Source organism: Prionailurus viverrinus, chromosome A2 (genome assembly GCF_022837055.1).
Source record: "Prionailurus viverrinus isolate Anna chromosome A2, UM_Priviv_1.0, whole genome shotgun sequence".
Taxonomy (NCBI): domain Eukaryota; kingdom Metazoa; phylum Chordata; class Mammalia; order Carnivora; family Felidae; genus Prionailurus; species Prionailurus viverrinus.
This window is the reverse complement of record NC_062562.1, coordinates 111,270,485-111,287,261: the sequence shown is the minus strand read 5'-3', so window position 1 is coordinate 111,287,261 and position 16,777 is coordinate 111,270,485. Positions and strand designations below refer to the sequence as shown.

Sequence of the window (16,777 nt, the reverse complement as noted above, 5' to 3'; positions counted from 1 at the left end):
TTAAGTCAGGTGTGTAGGGTAGGTTGAATAATGACCCCTCAAAAGATACTCACATTTTCATCCCTGGAACCTGTGAATTTTATCTCATATGTTAAAAAAAAAACAAAAGGACTTTGCAATTGTGATTAATGATTTTGAGATGGAAAGATTATCCTGGATTACCCAGGTGGGCCCTAAATGCAATCATATATACCCTTATTAAAGGGAGATTAGACATACACAGAGAAGGCAATGTGAACAGAAAGGCAGAGATTGGAGTGATAATTGCACAAACTAAGGCACCAGAAGTTAGAAGAGGCAAAGAACAGATTCAGAGGGAAGCACACAAGAATGCCAGCATGGCAAATGGTGTAAAAACACACCAAAAGGTGAAGCAAGGCAACACAATCATTTATTGGAGGTGGGACAGAGTAGGAGGCCAATATATAATAAAAAAGAGGGATGGCATAATTCCATTTGCTCAAAAGTGAACAAGCTTTTGAGCAAGTGACAGACACAACTAGAAATTGTGATAGAATGTGGAAATGATGGTTTTGTCACCAGTGTGAAAAGACCTACAGACGTGGGTATTTAGAGTGACATTCACAAAAGGATAGTTACAGGTCACAGTTGAGACAAAAGCACAAATTTGTGTATACTAACTCTAAATGAACACTAAATGCTTTAGTATCTATTTTATAATTATATCTTTTATATATTGATATAACAAATTCATTACATATCTTCCAAATAAAGAAACTGGGACAAAGGGAGATCTAGTGAACAGCAGATAGATGACAGGTAACACTTGTTTCCAGAGCTTATGTTTTAAGTCTGTGGGCTTTTACTAATATAACCTCAAATATGCATTTGTATAATTTCTCAGTAACAGATAAAGTAACAAAGTATTCAAAGCAAAAGATATAGATTCCCTTAGATCTGATGAGCATGGACACTTTTTTTATGGGGTGGAGGTAGGATGACAAAGAACAGAAGGAAAGCAGAAGCAAAAAGACTAAACCTCTTTACCTCGTATATTGGTTAAGAACATACAACGACAGCAGGATGTAAACATATCCATAATGATCCTACAGTTATAACAAGCAAAATAAACAATCCAACCTTAACATGTCCCAATTCCCCAAGGACCTCAGGTTTGCCGTGTAGTTTAAGAATTAGTCACTCATTTAGACTGGGGCAAATCCCTATGGATTCAGGGAGTTTGCGATCAACTAATGGGTTATGGCGTTATTGTCAGTGGATGTTACCCCACAGGAGGTTGGACCATTGCATCACTCAGGGTAAAGACATACTTCTTTTGTGCGTGACAAACAAGAGCCTACCCAAAGAGGTTCCCCAGAGAGCTGTGAGTGAAAGATATGCAGTACTTGCCTATTCCACATCTGTTCTTTCCATGAGCTTTAGAGTAATGAACTTCCTGGGCAGATATGAAAGGAACCCCATATGACTACATATATGCCAGTGGAAGAGATCACTCCATCTATCCAATATCATGCTGCAACAGTGGCAAATAATAAAGCCAAAACACATCTTTAATGGGGACACACAGAAAATTTAGGAACCTAATTTAATTTTTATGAAGACTTCAACTATCATATTAAAGTGCTTATGAGTTCATCAATTTAAATGAGAAGAAATGAAAACACAGAGATCAAAATGTCATAAATTTTAAACCAGCTGTTTTCCTTTATACATATTTCATGGAAGTTCCTCAGAAAAATGTTACTACTGTTAATAATACAGTCTGCAAAGAATGCACCCATTTTTTAAAATTTTTTAATTCTTACTTATTTTTGAGAGAAAGAGAGACAGACATAACATGAGCAGGGGAGGGGCACAGAGAAAAGGAGACAGAGAATCTGAAGCTGGCTAAAGGCTCCAAGCTGTCAGCACAGAGCAGGATGTGGGGCCCAAATCCATGAACCGTGAAATTGTGACCTGAGCCAAAGTTGGATGCTTAACTGACTAAGCCACCCAGGCACCTCAAAAATGCATTAATTTTTAAAAGTTTGGGGCACCTGGGTGGCTCAGTCAGTTAAGCGTCTGACTCTTGGTTTCAGCTCAGGTCACGATCTCACAGTTTTGTTCCTTTGAGCTACACATTGGGCTCTGCGCTGGCAGTGCAGAGACTGCTTGGGATTCTCTCTCTCTCTCTCTCTCTCTCTCTCTCTCTGTCTCTCTCTCTCTCTCTCTCTTTCTCTCTCTCTCCCTCTTGGGATTCTCTCTCTCCTTCTCTCCCTCTCTCTCTGCCCCTTCCCAACTTGCACTGTCCCTCTCTCAAAATAAATAAACAAATAAAACTTTAAAGGTTTAAATGGTGTTGGACCAATGAATTCAACTTAAAACAATTTGCTGCTTAACCACAATTGAAAATACTTTTACTCCTTCCTCTGTTCTTACCTACAGTGTGTATTTTTTTTAATGGGGTGGGAGGTAGCTTGTAAGTATTGAAACAGGGAGAGTTCAAGTTACTAAAAGGCAAAAGGCTGGTAGGTCGGCTTTCTACTACTGTGCTAGCTACAGCAGCTCCAAACTTTGACTTAACATTTAGGGAACTCAGTATGTGGCCACAGTTCTTGCAAAGGATAACCACCCTCTTGCACTGTTTATTGATTAAGGAATAGACAAGACACCCTAGAAGGACACAAAAAATGTCAATGGGTAGCACCTAAACAGAAGCAAAAGAACAGCTCAAAACCGTCATGAAGAAGTTAAAAGAACAGAAAGTCAACAAAAGAATAAATAAGAAGAAACAAAGGGAGGGGGCATGATTTACCACAGAGATCAAGCACCTTGGTTTTGCTGAGATATTTTCAACTGTTTCCCCTCACTCCAAAGATAGTTTATCAGCCTCCTCACAAAATATCCTTTGTTCTTCACTTATTTGGCTCCTTTTATGTGCTAGGCAACATATTAGCTAATCAAGGAACCATGAGTCAAATAACCAATTGTTTTACATTTAAAAAAAAATCTTAGAAAGATGTCTCTTGCTTTCAAAGAGCTTAGTTTATTACTAAGCTATGACTAAGAAAACCCCCCAGCTATAGGAGATAAGTTCCTTTTCCAATGAGGTAACAGGTATCAAAGAAGCCCAGGATCACCAAGGAATGCTTCACAGAAAATGAAACAGAGGCATGCCTTGAATAATAAATAAAGAAATTTCCCAAGGACTGGAGGTGTGTTGGTATGAAGGGGAGGGCACTCCCGACAGTGAGAAAGTCACACCCAAAGGTCTACAGGCAGAAAAGCAGGAACCGGGGAAGGCACATAGCTTCATGTGGTGACCAGAACAGGCTCGTGGTGCATGGAGGAGGAAAAGAAAGACTAACAAGAAAAGGGTGTGGGGTCCTTGTGTCCCTCAGGTAGAGGCTATAGACAGTCTCTGACAATTTTTCAAACAGGGCGCTGACTTAATCAGTTTGGCTGAAGGAGGGTCATCTCATAGTAGAAAAAAGACTTGCTACCAAGAAGTTCAAAGCCAAATCTACTTCTCTAGCAACTTTACAGAACTTGAGTATATATACCAAGGACATTTGCTTTATCTAATCTCCCTTCTTTTCTTTCATTTCCTCATCATGTATTTTATTTTTTAAAGCATATTATATAAATCCCAAATCCTTCTTGGGAGTTAGGCAGGAGAAAAGAATATGAAAGAAAGACAACTAAGAAAGGTAAGAAGGCAGATGGGGAGGAGGATTATCAGTTCTCCCAACAGAAGGGAAAATGAACTCTACTTTGACATATTTTATTGAAATTCAGAGATCCAATAGCACACATTATCCAACACAAGTTATCATATGTATTATTTTTCTTCTTTCTATAATTGGCTTCCTGACTTTTTCTAATTTTCAGCTCCTTTCACTGAAATACTAATACCTTTAAAATCTGTTTTCCAATAGATTGTTTCACTTTAAACATAAAGCCAAAATAAGATATATTAAATTCTCCATTAAAAATGAAGCACCATATTATAGGCACAAAGATACAGATACGTTCAAAAATAACATAAAAACCACCTAAAAACAATTTTCATAGCTGTGTGCTTTTATTTTCTTAAAGTAGTTTTCAAAATATCCCTAATTATCATATTTCTTTTAATACAACAGATAAGCAGAGAAGACAGGTTTTAAGGAAGAATTACTTCATAATCACTGGGTTAATAATTTACTACAAAAGACAATATTCGCTGAATGACAGTAACATTCCCCATAAGTCCCCATCCATGAACACACTGGGCAGATATTTGGGGATCCCAGTGACAAACCAAACAAGTAACTACAATGACTTTCTATATTTTTTCCAACCAGATAGAGATTCCAAAAGAGGAGTTCAAGATACAGTTCTGTCTTTGCCCATTTGTACAGCAGTCTTAGCTCTGCAAAAAGCACTCAAAATCTCAAAACCAGAAAAACATGGGTGAGGTAATCAAGTAACCTTTTCAGTAACAACAGATCCAGGTGTCACCACCAGCTTTTGTTAAACTCGCTTACATTCTCAGAAAATCCAAACGCGCTCAGTGTTTCTTTCTGAAGAACAATCTCTTCTGAGGTGAAGGTTACAAGATGAATGCCTGCATATGTGCCCCTATGATTATCTGCCCTCTCTTAGGACTCACAGAATTCCAAAGTGGGAAAAATTATTAGGCCAAATTCCAACTTCAAAGGAAATTCCCCCGTTAGGCCAGTTGCCAGTGGAACTATGAAACCAATATAAAGTCTTCTTAGAAGTTAAGAGCCTGGAAGGAAAGGTTAATTATGCAGTGCTAACTACGGAGCAACCCATCCATCATAAGAGCAAAGAGTCTTACACAATCAAATGTCAGAAAGTTAGCATGAAAAAAGACTCAAAACAATTTCACAGACTATCTCAGAATTCTTCTATTCCCAGTAAATTGATTTAAGAGTTTAAGGAAATACTCACCCATAGTATGTCATGAGTCCCTCCTTTGGGGTATTTAAGTAACTCTGAAGCAACTTAAAATCAACACATGAGACATGTGTGGATAAAAGGTATTGATCATAATTTGCAAGGATGAACATGACAAAATCAAAGCCATAATAATGGCTCACCTATTAGAAACTTAGAATTTGTAAAAAACTATATAGCAAAGGCAGAAAGAAAACAAGAAAATAAGGGGGATGGGAGACAATTAAAATGTAATTATAGTATGTAAGAAAAAACAAACATATATATTTTGCTCATAACAAAGAATTTTTTAATTTCTTCAGAACTTATTCTTAGCTCACTAACATTTTATTTGACACAATCCTTTGCTTTCTAATCCTATAACAAATTAGAAGTAATAAATTATAAGTGGAGAAGACTGTTATACATTAACATTCTCAAAAGATAACACATAAAAATTAAATATATTTAAAAGCATAGAAACTAAAGCATTTGAGTATTTTTTAGTGGAGTTTAGATGGTTCTACATACCTCTGTATTTCCTGACACACTCACGCACATGCACACACACATGTACACACCCACAACTTTGATATTATTAACAGCAAACCCTAACGAATATAGAAAAAAAATCTGCAAAGGTCCACATACAGTTATAAACAAAAAGCTGCCCATTTGTTTTGCCAAGGTACTAAAATTTGCCACTGGATCTTCAATAAAATGAAGCCTAGCATTGTTTTATAATTGCATTCACTGTAAAACAAGTGTTTATCAACCACTGTCTATTTGACCTAGATTTTCAACATAATGTGTGAAATCCTGAAGGTGTTTAAAAATGTTATGCAGGACACCTGGTGGCTCAGTCAGTTAAGTGTCTGACCTAGGCTCAGGTCATGATCTCGCAGTTTGTGAGTTCGAGCCACACGTCAGACTCTGTGCTGACAGCTCAGAGCCTAGAGCCTGCTTTGGATTCTGGGTCTCCCTCTCTTTCTCTGTCTCTCCTCTGCTCAAGCTCTGTCTCCGTCTCTCAAAAAATAAGTAAATGTTAAAAAAATTTTTTAATGTGATGCCAATATGCAATAGACAGCAAACATAAGAATTGTGAGTATTAAATTACTTCTTCCTCAGTAGATGTAACTATAATTTCAGATAAGCTGACATGACTTTATTTATCTATCTATCTATCTATCTATTTATTTATTTATTTATTTATTTATTTATTTATTTTTGGCAGACAGCCTTCAGCTGCCACTGATATGACTTTTGTATACTAATTAAGGACACATCATGTTCTATATTATACATATTATTCCCCCTTTCTGGGAAGCTTCCACTAACCAGAACTTGAATTTACTAATAGCTACACTGCTTCACTATTTCACATGATTCCTAATGAAAGGCTTACTGAAGAATCTCTTAGAAAATGATTTGCCCTGATTTCAATATGTTTCTACCTCTTTGAAAGAACCTTATTTAACTCTTTAATAATTGGTATAATCAAGAGTACATTATGAAATACTCCTACCTCTTATAAGCACTACCATATTTTTACTCCCAGCTATAAATGTTCACAATAAATGTGGGAGAGACTGACCAGCTATTCACCGAACTTGTTTCCTACTCTTCCTGGACCACTGCTAGCCTGCTTTTCTCAGCCTCCTTTGCAGTTAGGTATGGTCATGTAACTAAATTATATCCAAAGAAATGTGGGTGTGCCTATGGAAACGTCCCACATAAACCCACCTCTTCCATTTTCCTTCCATCAGCTTGACAGAGAGATGTATACTAACCTTGGAATCCACAAGGAGAAGAAAGAAAAGTCACAAGACAGCAACCATCTATCTGGGGCCTCCACAGCCACTACAAAAGAAGAGCCTACCACTCAGGAAAGTCTTTTTAGTCTTTGTGTGAGGAAGAAACAGCCTTCTTTTCTGTTTGAACTACATTATGAGGAGTTTTTTGGTAGTGTTATAGTAATGAACACAATAAATATATAAACTGAATTACCTATCAAAAGTAATTGTGAAAAGTAAAGTTGAGAAGAAATACATGTCCAAAATAAATTTAAACTGAATATTTTGGTAAAAGATTTGTGCCTCACGTTTCAAGCACTGTCCCTCAGGAACTGAAGGATAAATAAAATCTTCTATCTGGTTTGTTTCAAACTTGAATATCAGATTGAGAAGTTTAGACTTAGCAATAGCAAAAGAATGAGTCACATAACTGTGAAGTTAAAGTAGTAAAAGAAAATCCAAAATAATATTTAACAAATTTAACGTTCATTATCTCCTATCAATACTGTACTCTAATCAAATTCTGCTACAAAACTTGAAGAGACTGATTTGATTATCTTAGAATATTTATCTTGATCACAACTTTGAAATAAATAATTAGCTGGGGGCCTGAAAATATTTTAGTTACACAGAGTTTATTGTAATGAGATTTCACCTGTATTTCATTAAAAAGCTTATCAGACTTATCAGGGGAAGCCTTAACCTACTTGATTTGTCCTATGACTCTATTTCATTTACCATTCATTTTTTATGGTAACATATTGTGAACAAACTGAAGAAAAAAATACCCACTTGGACATTTTGATATTTGTTTGTAGCTTTGTCCTGGTTTTAGTTTCCTACTTAATGACTAAACGGCACCACAGTGGGTGATACACTAGAGTAAAAGTGGTGAATCATTAAAGAGTTCGTAAATTTTAAAAACAGGGGCAGGCCTTCTGGGCCCCATATGCTTCTAGAAAACCCAATGTTGTGCTGTATTAATTGAACCGTGAAACTTTTATTAGTCCTCTTTAAAAATGCTTGCAGTGAAGCTTTTATTAATGCTTGCCCTCAAATTGTTTATACTACTTAGCATTTCCATAACAATTTATATTTCAAAGAACTTTTTGATCATTAGTTAAATCCACCACATTTCTATAAGAGAATTTGGCTCTAGCAAAACGGAGGCAGGCAGGGAAAACTCAGCTAATTTTTGCCTAAGATATGCCAATCAGAAAAGGAATAGAATATAAGATCTTTCCACAAAACCTTTAACTTCTGTTTAGACAATCCTGGCCCTCTCACTCCATATGCATTATAAGTGTCTTCACAATGGTGAAGAGAAATTACCTACCTTTATGCAATGGGCTTTGAAAACTAAGGTTATAGGATGCTGCAATACAGCTAGAGTATCTCTACTATCCAGACTCACCTAGATGCCCATCAGGCCACAGCATTGCCCAATATAAAGAGGCATCATGTATGTTGTGTTCTTTGTTTCAAAACTTCTTTGGGTACATTTTCATCAAAACTGCATTATACAAAATAGATCCATCAAAAGTAAAAGGTAGAATCATTCTAGGGTTGATTCAGCCTATCTTATTTACTCTTAAAAATGTTCATGCTCACATCATGTCTTCTGTATTCTTGAGATCATCCTGAAAATATGATCTGGTTTAAAATAGGTAGAAATATGAGGGGTGGGGGGTGGGGGGGGTGAGGGGAATGCACTCTCTCTATAAGAATATCTTTGCTTCACCTCCACATAAAAACAGGATGGCCTAGATAGCAGAGAATGCATAGAAGCCTTCAGAATTTCTCCACAAATGATTACCTCCTCTAATTTTCAATAGCACTAGCTTTTCATTTGGCAGAAAGCAAAATAACTGAGTTATATATTAGCTCACAAGAGAAATACCTCTATTGAGATAGGATTTAATGATGTATTTTTTGTTTTTCTAGAGTCTCAAAATGAGAATTACTAGTGCTTGTTAGGCAGATTAAAAAACATTCCTGGGGGGCGTCTGGGTGGCCCAATAGGTCAAGTGTCCGACTCTTGGTTTTGGCTCAGGTCATGAACTCTCAGTTTGTGAGTTCAAGCGCCATGTTGAGCTCTGTGCTTACAGTGCAGAACCTACTTGGAATTCTTTCTCCCCTCTCTCTCTCTGCCCTTCCCCTGCTCACTCTCCTTCTCAAATTAAATAAATAAGCTTAAAAAAAACACATTTCTGCATTTTGCCAAGTCACAGTGAAGAGCACTATGAAATCTGTTATCTGGTACCCTTCCCGCAAGCTGACTATATAATTCTCTTTAGGGGAGGAGTCTGAGAATCCATATTTATAACAAGAGCCCCATGTGACTTTTATTACCTGACATGGTTGGGAAACTCTAGATTGGATGAGACCTAAAGTCTTTCCTTCTGAGATTTGGCAATCCTGATAAAAAATAAATTACTATAAATGGCATTCATACTGCTATACAGAAGAAATTAATTTCTGATCCTACATTTATTAAAATACTTTAACACACTGAATGGACCCAAACTACTCATTCTTCTGTCTCTCCACTAAAGGGTGCTGTCTATAAGGGTAGAAACCATGATTTAGTACTCTTTGCGTCCCTACTGAAGAACACACCACTTGGCACAAAATGGATGCTTAGTGAAATGTGAATGATTGACTATCCCAAGTGCAGCAGCTAGCTGCCAATCTTATCCAGTCTGCCCTCCTTGCAAGCTCCTCAGTGCCCAAAAGCAATACACACTGCTCTAACTTAGAACATTATCGAGGCACCAGGATTAAAATAAAAACTAGCGAATTCTATATTCAAAAATCAGCACTTATTGTTTGACTGAATACATGATCAAGACAGTAATATTTAGTACTTGATATCAACTATAATTGAACATGGATGGAGAAGTTTTACGGGGAAAACAAGAATGCATACTATCCCAGAACCAATTTTCAAGACAAACATAAATACTTTGTCCAAAACACTGACTATTAAAGAATTTCTAGAATAACCAGAGTGAGGCTATTTTTCTGGTGCACAATAACTCCTTAGAGCCCTTTGCAGAACAAAAGCAAAACAAATGGATGGTGATTGCCTCAGGCCAATTTAAGTCTCTTTTTAGATAGCGCTTTTTTTTTTTAATGAGATGTAAGAAAAACACTTTTTCTAAGTCAAAAGATTAGGTTATTTCTCACCAGCAGAATATATATGGCACCAAAAGATACAGGCTAATGATAGCAGGAGAATTTTTTCATGTCTGTGGCCAGAACATTTTCCTTTATATACGCAAAGTGCATTTCAGGTCTCTGATCATAGTTTGCATTTGTAACAAATAGAAAAGACTCCAACCCACCTGGCCCACTTGCTATGACTTTCCTCAATTCAGATTTCATTCATAAAAATTTCCCAAACAGAACTGACCGAGGCCTCTCGATAGTGCTGCTCTCAACAGAGCAGAGCATTTATAAGAAAAGTACACAAGGAAATTTTAATGAGCTTCACTCAATAGTTGTCTTATTTATCACCCACTTTTTCCCTTCTCCTAACTGAACAATTACCATGGCTGGCAAGAACTTCCTCATTCAAACAGCAGTCTCAAAGGATATTTTCATATTATAAAACCAATATTCTTGGCGGGGGGGGGGGGGGGAGGGTATGCTGATTTCAATTGTCAAACATTACCAGTTATAAGCTGTATCAGGTATATATGGAATTAATCAAAGTATTTGGTATTATTTTACTTTATGTTTTTTGAAAGAGAGTCCAATGTATTTGCCCATTTTATGTATTACAGTACCTTTACACATAGAAGCTCTGAATTAAAAAAAAAAAATGTTACAAGTTGTTATCATCTTGAGCAGAAAGAAGTTGACCTACACATACTATTCCCTCCTTCTCCATATGCACCTTGAAGCAAGGATTCATATCCACTTTCTATGAAACAAACACCTATGCTGGGTGTACAGTAAGACTTCTATTTAACCTCAAATCCCCTTTAATCATGTTTCTTCTCCCTCAGGAGTTAGGTACAAGCATTCTATGTTTTACTTCTCTCTTTTACCACACAAAGTTCAGTAAATGTTACTTCTGGCCATCAGCTCCTTACATATAAATACCATTTCTATAGCTTTCTTGCCCAATATACTTTACCTCTTAAGCAGTTATCTCAAAAGCAACAAAAATCTCACCCTGTTCCACATAAGGTGAGAAAACTAAGACTATTATCACCCTTACACCAACCTTTCAAAAAAAAAACATTACTTTTAGAACAAAATTAGATGTAATATGGACCTACCTGAGAAATTCTCTAAGGTACCCATAGCTCACATTAAGTATAAAATTTCCCACCTGTTTATCTTCCTGCTATGTGGTCTACTTTCCTTTAGGCTTGGAAAAATTTTAAATATTTCTTATTATATTGTATTGATTCTCTTCTTTAACTAAGGTTGTCAAGATATTTCTGTATTCACTGTAAGCTAGTTACCTTTAAATAGCCTTTGATGGCCTAAACTGGGAATTTAACCACTTAAAATAGTGTTGTTAATGGGATTATGTGTTTCTCATTAAAAATAAGTGGGTCCAGGTCTAAATGTGTTAGAAAGATGCTAAATAAAAACCACACAGACACTGAAATTGCACTATTTAAAAGTGAGTGAGTTTCATACATTGAATTATTTATAATTTGGATCCAAATTTGTCCTATATAGTTTATCCTTCATTAGCCATGATGGCATCTGCATTTTGTGCCCATTTCAAGATTACATATCCTGGTAAAGTTGCTGTTTCAAATGTTTCATGTGGATACAGTTGTAGTCACTGCCATAAATTCTATTTTCTCATCATTCAATCTTACCCATCACTCTTCCCAGTCAGAGTGAGAGGTGACAATAGGGGGAGCATATGACCGAGGTGGTGGATAATAAAGGGACAGGACAATTTTTTTAATATATAAAAAGTCCACTTTCTGGTCTAGAGAATTAAAGACAAACCCCTATATAAATTCTAGACAATAATTTCCAGAAACAGAAGAAGGTTTCTGCCACTTCTGTACTTAGCCAATTTGTCCCTATCGATTTTAGCATGGTTTTTAATGACATCAAAACATCCCATCACAAGAAAAAAATATTTAACTATCGTGGTTCTAAATTAAATGACTTTTTGTAAGTTATGCAATTGTGACACATTAAATTTATACATACACGATATATAATACATTTAAAATATAATGTATACATATATAAAATGCAAACATGATTTTAAGTTCATCTTAATAGAAAGGATAATACAGTATACCAGAACTGTGATAAGCAATGTAGCTCACACACAGGGCTGTCTGTGGGGTGGGGGTGGAGCAGGAAGGAACAAGTACAGCAGGCTAGACCAGTGCTTCCCAAAGTGTAGTCTCCAGGCCAATACTAACATCACCTGGGGCAAACTATAATACTTGCAAGGGTTGGGCCCCACCTCAGACCTGCTGAATCATATACTAAGGGGATGGGCGAATTTTTAACAAGCCCTCCCAGTGATGCTAATGCATGCTAATGTTTGAGAACCACTGGAGCACAAGGACTCAGAGGTAAGAGGCCTTCGGTAACTCTTCATCTGTGTATCCAGAAGACAAGGCCAATTATAAATAATGATTGTAACTAAAAACTCTGGAATACCTTTACTATGTCACTTAGAATCAACAGTCATGGATATACCCTCCAATAATGTTCAGTTCCAAATTCAACATACAAGTTGGCAGCTTGTTGAGGATGTGGGGAAAGTTGGTGAGACAGTGGAATATCACAGTAGCTGATCTGGGTGTGGCACACCACAGAGTGAAAAAAATCTTGGCAAAAGATTTCCTTTTGTAAATCCTGAAAATAATATTATATTAGCTTCAACCTCAAGAGTTGGATAACTCAAGGACATCAATATGAGGAAAGGGTGTTTTTTTTTAAGAATATACAATTATCCAAGCAGAAAATTCTTTTAAAATTTGTCTATGATTAACATGTAGTATCTGACCCTACTCCATCATTCTCGAGATTTGGATTATGTTTGTTCCAAAAGTGACACCCAGTTCCTGTAGGAATGGGTGTTGGCTCTGCTGATCACAACTATATGAGCAACGTATTACACTAGACTCAGAGGAAGCAGGTGCTGAGATTATAATTAAATATGTATATAGGAAACAGGAGTGGCAGCAAAGAAGGGCAGGGAGGAGAAATATCCTTCCTGTGTGTCAAAGAGATGGAGAAGTATAAATCCACAAGCTGATTTCCCAAGCCCACAGCACAATTTAATAGCATACAGACACGTATTAGGTCAGAAAAGACTATGGGTGTGAAGTAGATGCCAACATCATATGTAATAAATATTAATAACGTCATAAAATGCAATCCAAATGCTACATTAGGAGCAGAAGGATTAAAGCCTAGTGCTCAGATAACAATGCAAATGAAATTACTGCCTGGAAAGCAAACTGGGTTATGTAATAGAGGATTAGCTGTAGAATACAACATTCAAAATTCATTATATTAACCAATCTTTGTCAGAAAGAAAAAAAAAAAGTCCTTTCATGACTGAAATTTCTTGCTTTGAAGCAACACAAAGCAACAACTTTCACATAAAGTTGGTTAATGGTTTAAGAAGGAACCAGACTGACCGGGCTGCACTGGCGAGCTCATCGTGGGAATCTGGAGAAGGTCTAATGGGATGGGATGCAGATTCACCGCCTTCCTTCTGCTTTCAGTGTTGGTCTTGGACAGACTGGTAGAGGAGAAACCTAAAATGTAAAAAAAAAAAAAAAAGAAAGATGTGTATGATACAGGTTATGTCAAGTTACATAGGAAGAGAGACAGAACTGGCTTTGCATCTCAGCTCAGCCACAGCTGGACCATGGAAACAGTCACATCAACCTCCCTGGTATCTTAAATCTTCACCCATAAAAGAACAAAATTCCTTAAAGCACAGGAATATTGTGAACACCAAATAATATAATAGGTGTGGAAAGAATCTGTGAGGAGAAAAGCACTTCACACAATTATAATTAGTTTCCTGTTTACTGTTCACTATAATTTGTTCACTGTGATCATTATTATACAAATTGAAAACATGTTTTGGAATGTGGATACAAGGGTCTCGTTACACAGAATTCTTGACTATCACTGTCAAAGATTTCCTTCCAGAGGCAGGAGTTCTTAGTGAAAAAAAATTTAATGGACTAAAATAAGGAACAAATCGGCCATAAACTATACAAGTGACAGAAAACCCCCATTACAATTTCCATTTCTCCTTGAAACTTTTTGCAGTCTTATTCCAGCCAAAAGCAATAACAGCCTTCGTCTTTCTAGGAGTGGCACTTACAGGATGGACTTCTGGAAAGGAATTTAAGGGACTTTCTGCTTACAATTTGAATGTACTCTCACTTCTAGACACTTCAGAAAAGGAAACGCAATTGGAAGGACATTCTCCTCACAGTTTACTGGAATGTCAAAGTTTAAAAAAAAGAAAAGGAAGAAGAAGCTTTTAAAGTTATACTTAATGAGTTTCTTACTAAAATAGCATATTCCAATTGGACTATTTTTGTAGAGAGAATGCTGTGAACACTGAGAATTGTACTTCTCTTTATCTTGAGAATCCAACATATTTACTGGGACTCACTTTCCCATCAGTATCTTGAAAGTGTTATACTATTTTTGCCCAAATGTATAAAGCAGGATATAAATACATATTTCCTTTGAAGAACTAAATAACATCACCAAGAACACCTATAGTATTCAATGGTCTCTACATAGAAATAGGCTAGTTACTAAAACAGCGGAGAGTTATCAGTCCAGCTGGTTACTTCTCATCATATCTTTGGTGCTACATACATGTAACAATGTAACGTATACTTTCGTAAATCTTCTTTAAAAATTATGCTGATGTGCTTATTTTATTAGCATTGTTTTAAGAATCTTAATTTCCATGTTGATGAGAAAGCAATATTTCTACAAAAAATGAAAAATGAAAAGTAGAAAACTCTTCTGATTTCTCTATCAGCAGAGACATGTTGACATTGGCTTCTAAATGAAAAGATGTCAATGTCATATTTTAAAGTAATAACACCATGTGCATAGTTCTTTATAGTTACAGTGTACTTTTAAACCTATCATCGTATTTAATATCATTTTCACATTAACCATGCTAATAGGTACTTGTAACTCTCCCCTCTCTTTATGAGTGAGAAAAATGAGATATCATCTACTTCATATTTAAAAGATAATAAAGCAAAAGCAAAAACAAAGTTGAGTGAGATTTGAATTTATACACTAAAATTAATGAATGTGAACGTTGAGGATTTTGGCAGTTATACTTTTTCACAATGCAGTATGAAACATTTCATAAATGCTCTTGATACATTCTGGCTTCCCAATGTACAATTTGATTTTAAATTAGGAATAACAAAAAGCAACAACCAGGAAACCTTAAGAGTATGGAGGGAGGCAGTACTGAAATGTGTCTTCCATCAGTGGCAGAGTTACTCTGTGTTCAAAAAAAACACTTCTTTTTAATCTATGTTACTTTGTTCAAATATTTGTATATGTACAAATACAACTAAATTTAGCCAATAATGTCCAAAATTTTAATTGTGATAATACTAAAGCCAAAGTTTTACTACTTATCCCCAAATCTAAAATGAAAAAGTTATTCTCTTTCCACACACCTGCCATTTATTTCCACAAACATACATAACAAATGTCCATGACATGCTGATTCATGGCTATGTACATAATTGTTGGGTTTTGACTTCATAGCTCTAGACCTGACTTGCAAAATAAATCTCAGATGGAAATATGAATTTGGCTTCTAAAATATCAGTAAATAACTTTTTAAAATGTAATCTACTCACTCTGCCATTCAGCCTTTTATGCCTAAACATGACATATCCTTCTAATATTATTAAAGTCTTATTATCTGAATGCTGCATAAAGAAAATTAATGTGCATTTCCATGTTGATACATCCTAATTCCCATTTATTGCATTAAACCAAAATTATCATGACAGTTTAGCTGCATAAATGAACTGTGGGCATATCAAAATCTCTCCTAAAATGTTTCAGGGGTATCTATCCTCTACACATACATGCATCTTGTGTGTATGTGTGTGCATGTGCATACATGTGTGCATCATCGGCTACATAAATTTCTCTTTCCTCATGGCCAACAAAATTGACAGATTAGCAACTGTATTCACACATTATAGGGACAAAATTGATACAGAATTTTACACAAATTAAGTCAGAGGTGCCTGGGTGATCCACTAGGTTAAGCTCACGACTCTTGGTTTCAGCCCAGGTCACGATCTCGCGGTTCGTGGGATGGAGTCCCATTTCAGGTTCTGCACTGACAGTGTGGAGCCTGCTCGGGATTCTCTCTCTCCCTCTCTCTGCCACTCTCCCACTCATGCTCGAGTGCTATCCCTCTCAAAGATAAGCAAATAAACCTTTTACAAAAGACAGTTTTTAGCTACTTAGAAAAGAAAGAGGAGTGGTCAGCGAGGGAACACCTGTCAATGAGAATGGGCAATTTATTCTTAAATCTCCCTACACTTCTTTATCCAAATGAGCTCCAGAGAATCAGACTGTTTTCTTAGAATGGGAACATTTTCCCCTAGTACATTAGTCATTCTTACAAATAAGCCTAATGTAGAAATAATAGGAAACTGGCCTTCAAGTGGGTTGATAAACGAAAAAAAGAAAAAGAAAGTAAGTAATGCTGATTCTGTGTACAGATTACCCAAGCAGATATAGAAATATATTTGTTTTCAATTAATAGTTTCAACTAATTTGCAAATTTGTTCATGCTATAAAAATACATATGTGCACATTTAAGGAGATAAACACAAGCACAACAAGAGTAAAATTGCTGCTATGAATTTTTTACCTATTGAGATCCAAGAATGGTTATTTTTTTTTCCTGAATATATTCTTTGAGCTCGTGAATCCACAATAAGGCACTGGGAGTCGTGCTTCCAAAAGACCACCTCTGACTGCAGGTTGATCAGCTGCCTACAAGTCAGTTATTGCTATGATATCGTGGGACATAGCACAAG

General features: G+C 36.1%; 1 protein-coding gene across 6 annotated transcripts in view; it reads right to left on the bottom strand.

Annotated features, from left to right (window-relative positions):
• Positions 1–16,777, bottom strand: part of HDAC9 (histone deacetylase 9) — a 927,480-nt gene that overhangs the window by 844,275 nt on the left and 66,428 nt on the right. For all 6 annotated transcript variants that reach the window (XR_007150219.1, XR_007150220.1, XM_047849221.1 and 3 more), the window contains exon 2: positions 13,346–13,465. Coding sequence is in view for 4 of the 6 variants with exons in the window: in XM_047849221.1 (XP_047705177.1) it covers positions 13,346–13,367 (22 nt within the window). In the remaining 2 variants the exon portion in view is untranslated. The remainder of the gene's footprint in view (positions 1–13,345; positions 13,466–16,777) is intronic.